The following is a 13,967-nucleotide window of genomic DNA, read 5'->3' on the forward strand; positions in this document are numbered from 1 at the left end:
CGTGATCCGCCCACCTCAGCCTCCCAAAATGATGGGATTACAAGCGTAAGCCACTGCGCCCAGCCTATTTTCCTTTTGATTTGTGCACAAAAGTGGTATATAATAAATAACTATGTTTAATTCTGTCAAAAAGAGTGCTATATATGAGAAACATAGAAATCTGATAAGAATGCATTTTTTTCTTTTTTTAATTGATTTTTTTTTTTTTGAGACGGAGTTTTGCTCTTGTTGCCCAGGCTGGAGTGCAATGGCATGATCTCCCCTCACCACAACCTCTGCGTCCTGGGTTCAATCAATTCTCCCACCTCAGCCTTCTGACTAGCTGGGATTACAGCATCACCACGCCTGGCTAATTTTTGTATTTTTAGTAGATGGGGTTTCACCGTATTAGTCAGGCTGGTTTCGAACTCCTGACCTCAGGTAATCCACCCGCCTTGGCCTCCCAAAGTGCTGGGATTACAGGTGTGAGCCACCATGCTCAGTCTTTTTTCTTTTTTTAATTAATTTTTTTCTGTCACTATTTGAACTACAGGAATAATGCATGTTGTCATGTTTAATTGACAGTTACATTTTCTTAGTGACAGATAAAATAATTTGCATTCTGCAATCAATGACTTTTTTTTTTGAGATAGAATCTCACTTTGTCACCCAGGCTGGAGTGCAATGGCCCGATCTCAGCTCACTGCAACCTCCACCTCCTGAGTTCAAGTGATCCTCCTGCCTCAGCCTCCCGTGTAACTGGGATTACATGTGCATGCCACCACGCCCCACTAATTTTTATATTTTTAGTAGAGACAGGGTTCTGCCATGTTGGCCATGCTGGTTTCAAACTCCTGACCTCAGCTGACCCACCTGCCTCGGCCTCCCAAAGCGCTGGGATTACAGGCGTGAGCTACTGCGCCGGGCCTAATGACACTTAAATTCCATGAAATAAGGTAGTTTACCTTATTTTGTTGTACTGCTATCAAATACCATGTTTTGTGTGATGTGGTCACATTACAGCATAACCTATTTTATTATATGTCTTCAGGTTCATTTACTCCAATTTTATGATAGAATATCCTCTAAGGCTGTGATTGAAGAAATGTATTTGCTTAAGATAGGAGGCTATGAAATGAAGTCCAAAATAGGGACACTCTACATCAGAGATTTACAATGAGTAGGGTGAGTTTTTAAAATTACCTATGGCCGGCCGGGCACGGTGGCTCACGCCTGTAATCCCAGCACTTTGGGAGGCAGAGGTGGGCGGAACATGAGGTCAGGAGATCGAGACCATCGTGGCTAACAGGGTGAAACCCCATCTCTACTAAAAATACAAAAAAAAAAAAAAAATTAGCCGGATGTGGTGGTGGGCACCTGTAGTCCCAGCAACTGGTGAGGCTGAGGCAGGAGAATGGTGTGAACCCGGGAGGCGGAGCTTGCAGTGAGCTGAGGTCGCGCCACTGCACTCCAGCCTGGGCGACAGAGCGAGATTCAGTCTCAAAAAATAAAAAAATAAAAAATAAACAACTTATGGCCAAATCCCTATTTACAATATAAAGAACCACTGAACTCTTTCCAAATACAAATAAATCTCTACAATTAATTTAAGCTCTGTCTGCACTGGGAGGAATTTTGTTTCCCACTGTGCAGCTCTTTAATGATGTATAAGGGTTGATGATGCTTAGCTTTAAATACCTAGAAAGAAGTAGGAACAACATGAAAGCTCAAAATTAAGAACAGAGACTGGACTCTGGTGTCCTGGCTTCTCTGATATCCCAGGGGCCTATTACACTTTGTCAGGCCCCTCAGCTCCCAACAGATCAGGAACTTGAGACACTGGCTGTGGTAACCACCCTCAAGCTTGATAACTATTCATTGCGTCCAAGTACTTCTTATATTTCGAACTCATCAGATAGTAAAAATCTCAGAATCCTGATTTCAGATCTCATGAACTAATTCTACATCACCACCTCAAATTACCCAGCCTGAAGACACAACGGGCTTGGTATGAAGATATAAAGTATGTTGCAAAGAGACTGAGGGCACTGTAGACATCTTGAACAAATGGGTCAGATTAACCCGCAGCTGATAAGGAAAGAGCTCCAAACTTCTAGAACCTTCTTGTCAATTCTGCTTTAGGATTAGAACAAGTATGACTACCCAAAACTCTGTTCCAACCCCACTTCCAATAATCTGGCCTAACTGTTGCCAGAATCTAGAGCGTTCTAGAAAACCACTCACTCAGCAGCTCCCTTGGCTAGTCCGACTGGCAATCTCGAACCACTGCGGCTGCTTCGGAGTGCCAACAGCGCCCAAGCAGTTGCCCTCTTCCTTGGTGCTTAACTTAAGAAAGAACAGTGCTGGGAAGGATAAAGATCACCCAGGAAGGACAGGGGAAGAGGAGTCTGACGTAGAGAACACGAGATAAGCCCCTCGCTCTTCCTTTTTTTCTCTATTATCTTTGACTTCTGGGATAACCCGGGGCAACCAGGTCAATTATGGAGACACACAATCACTTCGAACCCAGACTAGTGATCGCTGGGGTATAATTACAAGGGAAAACGGGATGAGGAGGGCAAAGGTTTTGGAGACAGAAAGTGCAGACAGGCAACAAAGCACAGAAGTTAACAAGAGAAGGCGGGGGTCGGGGGCGATGTAAGGAAGTCGTCATCGACGCCGCGCCGCCTCCCCCACCTCGCACCAGACCTCTGAAATTGCCCTCGGAGACTCGGCCTCTCCTATAAGGACGATCGTCCTCTCAGCTGGAGAACAAGGCCATGCCTCAGCTCCTACGCCAGGCGGAAACGGGAGAGGAAGGCCGACCCCCAAGAGCGCCCCTTCAGGGGGTCCATCCGGCCTTGATCTCAGATGGGGGGGGGGTGTTTGCGGAGGGCGGGGCATCGCCTCAACAGCTGGGGGCTGCATCATGGCAGGAACGGGTTTCCCTGAGCCACGGAGCTGCAGGTCACCTCCTCTACGACCCTACTACCCGGTTACCTCTTCGCCTCTTGGTCGTCGAGCAGCTCTGGCTCGGTCGCCGCCATTACCACATCGCACTCCGCGGCAGCCGCCATCTTACCGCCGGGACCAGAGAGCTGGGTGGGAGGCCGGCGGTGAAGAGCACTTCCGGTTGGAGCATAGAGCAGCTCAGCGGCGCCGCGCCCAGAAGGGCTCCCACGGGCTCGTCTACCAGAGAGAGGCTCCGCTTGGGGCCAGAGCGGCCTCCTGCCCCCGGATGTCCACGGTGGTCTCCGCGCCGGGGCGGGAGTCCAGGGACTGTGCCTGTGCGTAGGCGGCGCCACTTTACCCGTGGGTGGGAAGGCGGGGTGTACGGGTGGTAGCCTCTCTAGGGCTTGGCTGTTTTCAGTATTCCAAGAGCCTCATTGCCATAGCAACTTCCAATCCTAGAGAGTCTTCCTGAAAGGCTTCGTGGAGTCTGGGTTGGGTGGGGACCAGGTGACCCAAGACTCTGTAGGGAAAGAGTCCCCACTGCTACCTTTCCGACCTTGGAGTGTGTCCACAGCTTCTTCCCAGGAAAGTCAAGAGACACTTCGAGCCCAGTTCCCCCAGCTTTCATCGTTCTCTGGAAGCCCTGCCCAACCAAGCCAGGGGAACGCAGGGCGTCTTCACCCTGCGCCTTTCATCCACTCCGGATCTCCAAACACCAACTGGTTCATCACCCTAATGACGCTGACCCTTTTACAAGGCTTCTTTCATGTCAGCCGCCTGGGAGTGCCATCTCAGCATTAAGCCTAGGAAAGCTGACACATGGCGCCCCAGACCCTGCCCTGGAGTTTATAAGGAAGCTCGCGGGGTGAGGTCCCTGCTCTTGTGTCCCCAGTACTCCCACCTCTTATATAAACTCTCTACTCATCACGCTTGCCTTGCCGAATGCGGTCTGGATTGAGAATTCATAGGGGACAAGGGCACAGTTTAACTGTCTTTGTTGTTATTCCCTCACCCAAACGACTATTTGTGGAGCTGAATTAAATTGGAGCTTTCTGGGGTTAAATTGGAGGAGTATGAGGAGTAGCTTTACAATGTAAAGCTAAGAGTAAAATAAGAAGAGGGCAAAAGAATTTTAAAAGGATTTACCTGTTTGTTCCAGGAAAACAGCATGTGCCAATGCTCCTGCTCTACCTATCCCAGTGTGGAGGGAGCTGAAACCACAGCGACCACTGAGTAGGGAGGGATAGGACAAGCTCACTAGGTTGGAAAGGAGGGGTCATTCGTTGAGCCAGTCACTCAATAGCCCTTTCCAAAACGCCTACTCTGTGCTAGGTTGTGAGGGCACAAGACTTACAGACCACCTGCCCTGCCTGCCAGTGGCTCATAGTCCAGTCTAATGCTAGCCAACCTGTCTCACTATCTTCCCACTTTATATTCTATCTAAGGCAACTCATTTATTCCCACAGCTTTATTTCCATCTGTTGATGACTCTCAACTCTTCATATCTCCAACCTAGACCTTTCTTCAGCTTCCATGGCTGTATATCCAACTATCTACCGGATATCTCTTGTATGTTTCACAAATCCCCAAGGCTTACCATATTTAAATTTAACTTTTCATTGTCTACCCACACCTCAGCAACAGAAAAAACAAATGCTGGATGTAATTATTATCTTTCCTAAATTCCATATCTTGTTAAATGGATTAAACCATTCTCACTCTTGGCTTCCAATCTGTTGCCAAGTTTTGTTGATTCTCCTACCAAATATTTCCCAAATCTATCTCCATCTTTCCATCCCGATTCAGGCGCTCATCATTTTTTTAAATCTTGGAATAGGCTGGGTGTGGTGGCATGCATCTGTAGTCCCAGCTACTTGGGAGGCTGAGGCAGGAGGATCACTTGTGCCCAGGAGTTAGAGGCTGCAGTGAGCTATGATCACACTAATGTACTCCAGCACGGAGAAAAGAGCAAGACCCTGTCTCAAAACAAAAACGGCAACAACAACAAAACAACAGAAAAAAAAAACAACTTGGAATACAGCAATAGTCTCCTAATCGGTCTCTAATTTCATCTCTGTTCAGTCTTCCCTCTTCTGCCAGAGTGACCTTCCTCAGGGACTGATCATGTCTCTTCATTGGCAGTGGCTTTCCATTGCGGTCAATTTGATCTCTTTGGCCTACCACACAAAGCCTTTGATTATCTGTTTCTTTTTTTTAATAATTTAATTTGAGTACCAATATTTAGGTCCTTTCTACCACCAATATTGAACCCAAGTTCTCATAGTTCCAGAAAATGCCATGACTTGTAGCCATGTTTCCTCCACCCTAGAACACCGTTTCCCCCAGGCCCTTCAGTGTCCGCTGACTCAAAGTTAAATGCCCTTTTGCTGTGCCCCACAGCACCTCAGTAGTTGTTAGACATCTAGCTTCTCTAGACCGTGAGTTCTGATGGGCAGCCATCACGTATAACTCGTCCACTTTCAGTATATGGCCCTGCACCTGGCACAGAGAGAGATGATGCCCAGAAAACATTTGACGAATAAATGATTGAGTAAACGAAGAGTTACTGTACTCTGATCGCCTTTACAGAGAGAACATCTGGGCCTCAGAGACACCAGAACACCCAGCGGCCCGCGTCGAGGGAGTCTAGAACCTTGGGCTCCCGCGCACACCCAGGCCAGGTCCTGGCCGTCATTCTCCCGCCGGCCTCTGGGGGAGCTGCGCGGTCCGCGCCCGCCCTTCGCTGCCGGAATTCGTCTTGCCTGACGGAAGCCGGGGAGCGGGCAGGCGGTGGGGGCGGGGCCTGGCGGAGCCTACACCGACTCTGGAGGAAGACTGGAGCCTTTGCGGCGGCGCTGCCCCTCCCCTGGTCCCCGCGAGCTCCGAGGGCCCGGCTGGTGCTGCGGGGGCCCCGGGAGGTACGGAGCTGGGAGGCGAGGCTCGTCCGGCGCTAGGATCGGCTTCCGCCTCCGGGCCGCTTTAGGTGGCTGGTCTCTGCCTCTCATTCCCTCTGGGGGCTCCCCCGTGGGAAAATCTGTGGCGGAGGCCCCTCTGGCCCACTCTTATGGTGTCCTTTATTGTGGGGCTGGCTATATGGAGAGGGGGTCTGTGTCAGGAGCTTCCCCTGGAGAGGTTTCTGTTAGGGACCGTCTTTGGGAGTGATCTATCTCTGCTCTCTGGGGAGGATCTTTGTCTGGAGCTTTTGGGGGGCTTGTGTTTGGAAGTTTGCCTTCGGGGAGATATCTGTCTGGGACTTCTTAGGGTTTCTGTATCTGAGCTTTCTCTTTTGTGTCTGTCAGTCCAAGGGCAGCAAAAAGTATCTCCTTTCTGAAGCCTTTTTTTCGTTAGGTTTCTTCACTCTTTTCTCTCTTGTCTTATGTTCATTTTAGCCATAGACTTGACTGGGGTTTAGAGGGAATTGATTGTTATCCAGATGAGTCGTACAGGAAAGCAGATTGTCTTTTTTTGAGACGGAGTCTTGCTCTGTCGCCCAGGTTGGAGTGCAGTGGCATATTCTTGGCTCACTGCAATCTCCGCCTCTTGGGTTCAATCGATTCTCCTGCCTCAGCCTCTAAAGTAGCTGGGATTACAGGCACCCGCCAAGACGCCTGGCTAATTTTTTATATTTTTAGTAGAGACGAGGTTTCACTACGTTGGCCAGTCTGGTCTCGAACTCCTGACTTTGTGATCCGCCCACCTCGGCCTCCCGAAGTGCTGAGATTACAGGTGTGAGCCACCGTGCCCTGCCCCAGATTATCCTTTTTATTTGCTCAGTCCCCCCAGGGAGCAGATGGCTTCAGACAGCCACACAAAATACTGTTCCTGCTTAATTCTCCATGGGGTCATGGTTAAAGAGAGGAAGCTGGGCTGAGGTGCCTTCACTAATTGGTCCTCTACATCTTGCGCACAGAAGGGAACCTGGGCCAGTGGCCAGTGACTTTCCTCTCCCTTTATGGCAGCATTTCCAAGCACCTGCCCTGTGACAGATACTGGCTAGGTACTGGGGATAACAAGGACGAATAAAATAACAGCTTACCGTCCAGTAGTAGACATAGAGACATCGGTTTCCTCTGACTAGCATTGGGATGGTGCTGAAACCCTGGAACTATACATTCAGTTTAGAACTTGGGCTCTCAGTTATGGACGTTCTGCCTTCTGTTTTTTTGGTTTTTGGTTTTGTCCACCAGAAAACATCTGCTAGTAACTGCCCTCTGTGTTGATGCTTTCTTTCCTCACTTCACCCAGCGTGCTTCTGTTCTTCAAGGTTGAAAACTAAGCATGGGGAAGAGCTGCAAGGTGGTCGTGTGTGGCCAGGCGTCTGTGGGCAAAACTTCAATCCTGGAGCAGCTTCTGTATGGGAACCATGTAGTGGGTGAGTGTTGTTGGAGGGGGAGGAACAGTGGAAGAAGTTGAAAAATAAGGAATAGGACTTGATCACAACACACACAGGCTAAAAGCTGCTCCTGGTGGTTTTTGCCCCTGGAAGAATAAAACTTACATTGTAACAGATCAACTCTACAACACTGAACAAATCCGGAGGGAGAAAGCTCTATGTCCAAGATAGGAAGGGGAAGCTGTCATGTCACACTTATGCTTAGCATGGAATTAGCATAAAATTAATGTCCATTGGCCGGGTGTGGTGGATCATGCCTGTAATCCCAGCATTTTGGGAGGCTGAGGCAGGCGGATCACCTCAGGTCGGGAGTTCAAGACCAGCCTGACCAACTTAGAGAACCCGTGTCTCTACTAAAAATACAAAATTAGCCAGGCATGGTGGCACATGCCTGTAATCCCAGCTATTCGGGAGGCTGAGGCAGGAGAAGCGCTTGAACCCGGGAGGTGGAGGTTGCGGTGAGCCGAGATCGCGCCATTGCACTCCAGCCTGGGCAACAAGAGCAAAACTCCGTCTCAAAAAAAGAAAGAAATTAATGTTCGTTCCCCTAAACCCAAATCATTTCAGTCCTGCCAGGCTGTCAATTCTCTGGCCTCCTCAGCCCCCCACATTCCTTTCTCCCCATCTGGTCAGCCTTAAGATGCTCTCATCACTCACATTTCCCATCTCTCTCTCCACTTCAGACAGTTTTCTCATTTTATACCAGGTTCGGAGATGATCGAGACGCAGGAGGACATCTACGTGGGCTCCATTGAGACAGACCGGGGGGTGCGAGAGCAGGTGCGTTTCTATGACACCCGGGGGCTCCGAGATGGGGCCGAACTGCCCCGACACTGCTTCTCTTGCACTGATGGCTACGTCCTGGTCTACAGCACAGATAGCAGAGAGTCTTTTCAGCGTGTGGAGCTGCTCAAGAAGGAGATTGACAAATCCAAGGACAAGAAGGAGGTGTGTGGCATAGGCTTCTGGTGGGAGCCTCAGTGGTCAGAGAGTTTGGGTGGAGGGCTGGTTTGGGAAGCCTGGCATGGCTCCATTCTTCACTCCAAGGTGAGTTGGGAGCCAGAGGTGGGGTGGAGGCCACTGAGGGTATCTTTACCCTCAGGAGTGGCTGCATGTTGAGTCTGCTCAACCAAAGAGGCCTCTTTGTGGTTTAAGGGGTCCCTGACCTAATGTATGAAGCCCCCATTTAGTTGTTGAAGGGGTCCCTGACCTAATGTATGAAGCCCCCACTTAGTTGTATGAAGCCCCCACATAGTTGTCCTTCCTGATGGTTCCGTGCTTTTAGCTATGAAAGCCCTTCTTTTTTTTGTTTGTTTGTTTGAGACAGGGTCTCACTCTGCCACCCAGGCTGGAGTACAGTGGCATGATCACAGCTCACTGCAGCCTCAACCTCCCAAGGCTTAGGTGGTCCTCCTGCCTCAGCCGCCTGCTAAGACTACAGGTGCACGCCACCACACCTGGCTAAGTTTTGTATTTTTAGTAGAGATGGGGTTTCATCATGTTGCTCAGGCTGGTCTCAAACTCCTGGACTCAAGCAGTCCACCTGCCTCAGCCTCCCAAAGTGTTGGGATTACAGGCGTGAGCCACTGCATCTGGCCACGAAGGCCCTTCTGTTCTCCAGAATCCCACTGTAAGCTGCAGGGTTCAGGGAGTGCTTCCTTACCAGTTGTTAAGCCAGAAACTGACTGCTAGTAATGAGCATGTATGGGCAATACAGAGCTGGTGACAGAACTCCTAAAAGGAGGGCTAGATGGAGGCCAGAATTTGAACAGAGGAAAGAGGAAAAAAAAACAACTATCTCCTTCCCCACAATGAGTGGTATGGAATCTAGAAAGAGATGAGATATCAGCCATTGAGCTTTCCTCTCATAGAACTCCTAGGTGGTTGCCAGCCCCCATGTCCATTCCTGGTTCTATGGTACATTCACAGGCCTATGCTCTGTCCCTCTTCCCCAGGTCACCATCGTGGTCCTTGGCAACAAGTGTGACTTACAGGAGCAGCGGCGTGTAGACCCAGATGTGGCTCAGCATTGGGCCAAGTCAGAGAAGGTGAAGCTGTGGGAGGTGTCAGTGGCGGACCGGCGCTCCCTCCTGGAGCCCTTTGTCTACCTGGCCAGCAAGATGACACAACCCCAGAGCAAGTCTGCTTTCCCCCTCAGCCGGAAGAACAAGGGCAGCGGCTCCTTGGATGGCTGAAGAGCTGCCGTTCCTCCTTCACGATCCCAGCCCCATTTCAGTGTCTGGGGCTCTGGTAGATGTGTTGAGGGCAAAGTAGAGGGCAAGCTGTCTTTCCCAGTCAACCAGGGAGCTCCCCGCCAGGCCAGGCCCCAGCCACTTTGCTCCCTCTCACCTCTGGGAAGTGCAAATACTCTTGGTTGACATCCCCTTCCTCAGCCCTCCCAGCCTACTCCCCACCCCAGCTTTTATAGGATCTGCTCTACTGTCTCCTGGGGCAGTTGTGGGTCACCGTCCCTTCCAGCTGCCCCAGACAGGAAGCAGAGTCACCACGCAGCAGGGTCCCTTCTTGGGTTGAGTTCCTATTATAGGTAGGGGCCCCACCCTCTGGGCTTCCCGTCAGCGACACACACACACTTATGGCACCAGCCTGGACTCCAGAAAAAGGGTGTCCAGGTATTGTGTGTATGCATTTAGTTGTGCACACACAAATATGCTCCTATACTGGCGTTAGGTGTCTCCTCATCCCTCACCCTGACCTTTCTCCTGTCCTTTTCTTGGCTGGAAGTTAGCCTCCTGGGAGTGTAGTTTTCTGTTTTAAATCCCCCACCCCTGGTTGGGCTCAGTGGCTCACACCTGTAATCCCGGCACTTTGGGAGGCCAAGGCGGGTCGATTACTTGAGGTCAGGAGTTCACAACCAGCCTGGCCAACATTATGAAACCCCATCTCTGCCAAAAATACAAAAGTTAGCCGGGTGTGGTGGCAGATGCCTGTAATCCCAGCTACCCGGGGAGGCTGAGGCAGGAGAATTGCTTGAACTCAGAAGGCGGAGGCTGCAGTGAGCCGAGATCGTGCCACTGCACTCCAGCCTGGTCAACAGAGCAAGACTCCATCTCAAAAAAAAAAAAAAAAAAAAATTCCCCACCACCCCACCAATTGTTTTACTTCCTCTTCCTGCTCAGGGAGCAGATGGGCCTCACTGGTTGAGATGGAATAGAATAACTGGGCCATGAGTCGCCAGCCCACTTTGTGACCCAGCAAGACCTTTCCCCTCTCTGGGTGTCAGTTTCTCATCTGTAAGATGACCAGAGTTGCTTAGATGATCTCCTAGATCCTTTCCAGTTCTCTTGATTTTGTAAAGCCAATGGCTTCTCCCTCTTTTAAGGTGCTATGCCGACCAGCCCGGGAGGCTGGGATCTGCTGCTCCCTCCAGCCACCAGGGGGCAGGAGTGCACTACCTGCTGTCAGTCACCAGAGTGGCCGCTCTGTGCCCAGCCCGCCAGCCTCGCCCTTGGAGGCTGCTCTTTATCCTGCCTGTGGTTTTCAGCTCAGAGCTGGACTTCTATTTATAAGTTACCTGTATTTATATTTATATGCCCGCTGTCATGGTGAAGGCTGGACAAGGTGCTCCTCTGGCCCCTCCTTCTTACCTCAGATGCCTGAACAGAACAAGGCAAACCCGTAGCAGCCTCTCAGGAGCTGACAGGTCCTCTTTCGGGGCTCAGGAGGGTGGGCACACACCCAGCGGCCTGCAGAGTAAGCTTATTACCCACAACTGTGCCCGCTTTGTGCTTCTAAGGTGCACACCTAGCCTAGGTGAGACACTGCAGCCAGGCAACCACCGACACATGCCCCTTCTCAAAGCCAGAGGTGAGTGGGGCAGGTGCCCGGGGCTGGGTGAGTGGAATTAGGACACACACAGGCTTGGGCTTCAAGTTCATTTATTGATGCATTGATTGGACACAATAAAACCACAACTGTTATCAAAAAAGTTTCCCTCGCCTCCCCCCTTTTTCTGGTTCTCCCATTGGAAATGTCTCAAAAAAAAAAAAAAGATACGGGGGATACTGGCAGGGTCCCATATTGTGGGGTGGGGAGGGGGCAGTGCTGCAGTGGAAGGGAGTTTGTGACGTTGACATTGACAGCATGAAAATGGGTCTTGCAAGTGCATGTGAGACTGCCTCCCAACACTCAGCTTCACAGTGGCAGGGGCTGGTTGGGAGAAGGGAAAGCTGAATGTAGTGCTAGGACCAGTTTGGAGTGGGAAGCTGTAGGGGAAAGTGCTTCCTTTGGGAGCTCTGGGGGGATTCGGTGTTAACTGAGTCCATAGTCTGAGGGAGACCCACACTCGCCCTCCAAGAGTTGGGGTTCAGGAAGTCAGAGAAAGGCTAAGAAGAGAGCTTCTGAGGGATGAGTTACCCCCTCAATATTAAGACTGGGCTCATCAGCAAGTATCACTTGAACCAGGGAGGCAGAGGCTGCAGTGAGCCAAGATTGCACCACTGCACTCTAACCTAGGCAACAGAATGATACTCTGAAACAGAAAAAAAGACTGGGCCCATGAATGCCCAGAAGACTAAGATTAAAACAAACAAAACCCTGGGCCCAACCAGAACATCACCTCCTCTCTTAGTCCCACCCCTTCAGAGCAGATGAAGCTCCCAAAAGCTTTCAGAACCAGCCCCACTACCTCCTTGGTTCTGCCCCCCCCTTAGCACTGCTGATCGAAGGACTTCTGGGTCCCCCTTTCTCCACCATGGTCCTCTGTCACACTCCCATGGTCACCTTGTCCTGATAGCCTTGAGCCTGCTGCAGCTAGAGACCCCATCCCTATCTCCAGTGAAGCCCCAGAGCCTAGGAATAGAGGTCAGAGAGTCGTCCCCTGGGTAGGAGAGGATGGCTTGTAGAAGCTAAGATTCCTGGAGTCTGGCCATGTGGGTCTTGGTGTAGGTCTTGGGTGGAGGAAAGTGAGAGCACCACGTGGCTGGGGCTGAGATTCTGCATAGATCTTTGGGGTCTGTCAGGGTGGGAAATGCAGGCAAGCCTAGGATTAACCCTGGAAGGCCTGGGAAAGGAGGGTGGGGACAGTCCTTGGAAGGGAGCTGCCCTTAAAACTAGCCCAACTCTTTCTGGATCAGGCAGGACCCCTGAAGCTGTTCACAGTCCCTGTGGCATGTAGGAAACCAAGGTGTCTCAGGACAGGAGGAGACAAGGAGTGGCTATTGGGAAATCAGCTCTGGCCTCCCCATGAGGGCTAATAAGGGGCAAGGACGATAGGTCCTGTGGCAGGGCGGACAGCTCCTGCTGGGGTGCGAAACAGAGCTGGGCCCAGGATGGGAGCCGGGAAGAGGGTAGCGGCTGCTGTAGGGGCAGGGCGGAGGGCCAGGGGCCCTGGCAGAGCACAGATGGCAGTGGCTGCGGTGGGGAGCGGGCTGGGCAGGAAGCGGGCTGCCAGCGTCTTGGTGAGTTGCTTCTGCAAGGCCAGTTTAGACTACACAGAAAAGAAAGGAATGGACACAGTCTCCACCCCAGAAAACCCCACCCCCTCCCTGGGGCCCATCCTCAAGCTTTTTGCTGCAGGGAAAACGTGCCTTTTAGAGTTCCAAACCTAAATCCTCCTCCCTTCCCACCCCCAAACATTCATTCTGAAGGGCTTTCTCCACCACCTGTCTTCCTGTCCTGAGGGAGGAAAGTCTCAGCATGGGAGAAGGGAGGAGGATTTATGGGATAGAGATGGTCTCTAGGAGATGCACGCCCACCCCTCACTCTTGCCCCTAGGATGACTACCCCAGCTCACCTCCCCGGAAATTCCTCTGGGCAGATCCCAGTTCCCAGGCCTAGCTCTCTCACTGCCCAGCAGCCTCATTGCAGGGTGGCCTCTTTTCCTGCCCCACCTCAGCCCCCCGTCTGGCCCTCCCAGCCCGCCCTTTCCCCTCCTGACCCAGTCCCAGCTCTGTTGCCTGGAGACAGATACCTTGAGGATACTCACAGCCAGCGCTGCGTGCCTCTGCAGCTTGCTGTGCTGGCTGGAGGGCTTGGGGGGCTTCCCGGCCAGGCGGTCTTTGTGCCTCCTGCTGCTCATGTGCTAATGGACAGACAGACAGACAGACTGGGAACAAGATGACAAAGCCCAAGGACCCCAAGACCATCATCCTCGACTCTTCCCCTTCCTCTATCCACAGCTCATACATCCAAAGCACAGACTGGGTCCTCACCCTGGGGTAGGCCCTGGGAAGGGGAGGTGAGTCTTGGCCTTTGCCCTCAATTGGCCCACTGGCCTGCTGGCCTCGCTCCTCCAGCCTGCTCTGCTGTGCCCGGCCTGCCCTCTTCAGGGTCCCTCCCTCTCCTGCCCTGCCCCCCAACCCCCTCCCCTGGCACCAACCCCAGTCACCGCCTCACTTCTCCCACCTGCTTCAGTTGGGTCTCTGAATTGACCTGGAGCTGACAGAGAGCACAGTGGAAAGCAGGGCTGGGCCCCTGCCGGCCGCCCCGGCCCCCTGTGACTCTCTTGGCCTTGTGTCCGGCACCTCCCCTGGACACCGGGCGGCCCCGGCTCCTCCGGGGAGCCCCTCGCTGACCTTCCATCATCCACCGGTGCTTGGCTCCTGGAGAGGGAAGAAGGCAGTCTCTCAGCAGCAGGAAGGGGTTGCAGGGGCCACAGAGACCCCCTCCACACTCATGCAATTTG

General features: G+C 52.0%; 3 protein-coding genes across 15 annotated transcripts in view; 1 reads left to right on the forward strand and 2 right to left on the reverse strand.

Moving 5' to 3' along the window:
- Positions 1–3,069, reverse strand: part of DNAJC7 (DnaJ heat shock protein family (Hsp40) member C7) — a 40,729-nt gene extending 37,660 nt beyond the window's left edge. The window contains 1 exon segment of one of the 2 annotated variants that reach the window (NM_001132671.1): positions 2,980–3,069. In NM_001132671.1, coding sequence (NP_001126143.1) covers positions 2,980–3,056 — 77 coding nt within the window. In that variant the 5' untranslated portion in view covers positions 3,057–3,069. 2 annotated transcript variants of the gene reach the window in all.
- Positions 3,061–11,270, forward strand: NKIRAS2 (NFKB inhibitor interacting Ras like 2). Of its 9 annotated transcripts, XM_024234896.3 has the most exons (6): positions 3,061–3,266; positions 5,521–5,849; positions 7,196–7,303; positions 8,031–8,104; positions 8,202–8,272; positions 9,280–9,334. In XM_024234896.3, the coding sequence occupies exons 3-6, from the start codon at positions 7,210–7,212 to the stop codon at positions 9,332–9,334; spliced, it is 294 nt and encodes a 97-aa protein (XP_024090664.1). In that variant the 5' UTR covers positions 3,061–3,266; positions 5,521–5,849; positions 7,196–7,209. The 9 variants fall into 9 exon arrangements, with proteins under 9 accessions (XP_024090664.1, XP_002827570.1, XP_054402397.1 ...); XM_002827524.5 differs by having other exon boundaries at positions 8,031–8,272; positions 9,280–11,270; XM_054546420.2 differs by lacking the exons at positions 3,061–3,266; positions 5,521–5,849 and adding exons at positions 5,852–5,914; positions 6,564–6,657 and having other exon boundaries at positions 8,031–8,272; positions 9,280–11,270.
- Positions 11,271–12,526: 1,256 nt separating this feature from the next.
- Positions 12,527–13,967, reverse strand: part of ZNF385C (zinc finger protein 385C) — a 71,381-nt gene continuing 69,940 nt past the window's right edge. For 2 of the 4 annotated variants that reach the window (XM_009251748.4, XM_054546413.2), the window contains 3 exons: positions 13,688–13,884; positions 13,254–13,364; positions 12,527–12,770 (listed from right to left, as the gene is read on the reverse strand). In XM_009251748.4, coding sequence (XP_009250023.1) covers positions 12,534–12,770; positions 13,254–13,364; positions 13,688–13,884 — 545 coding nt within the window. In that variant the 3' untranslated portion in view covers positions 12,527–12,533. The remainder of the gene's footprint in view (positions 12,771–13,253; positions 13,365–13,687; positions 13,885–13,967) is intronic. The other 2 variants (XM_054546416.2, XM_054546414.2) reach the window with 1 other exon arrangement.

The sequence above is a fragment of the Pongo abelii genome, chromosome 19 (assembly GCF_028885655.2).
Source record: "Pongo abelii isolate AG06213 chromosome 19, NHGRI_mPonAbe1-v2.0_pri, whole genome shotgun sequence".
NCBI classification, from domain to species: domain Eukaryota; kingdom Metazoa; phylum Chordata; class Mammalia; order Primates; family Hominidae; genus Pongo; species Pongo abelii.

Excerpts from the sequence above, each read along its gene's own strand:
- NKIRAS2 (XM_002827524.5), top strand. The coding sequence starts at position 7,210 with ATGGGGAAGAGCTGCAAGGTGGTCGTGTGTGGCCAGGCGTCTGTGGGC. Across the intron at positions 7,304-8,030 it reads GTATGGGAACCATGTAGTGG|GTTCGGAGATGATCGAGACG; the intron begins GTGAGTGTTGTT and ends ATTTTATACCAG. Across the intron at positions 8,273-9,279 it reads AATCCAAGGACAAGAAGGAG|GTCACCATCGTGGTCCTTGG; the intron begins GTGTGTGGCATA and ends CCTCTTCCCCAG.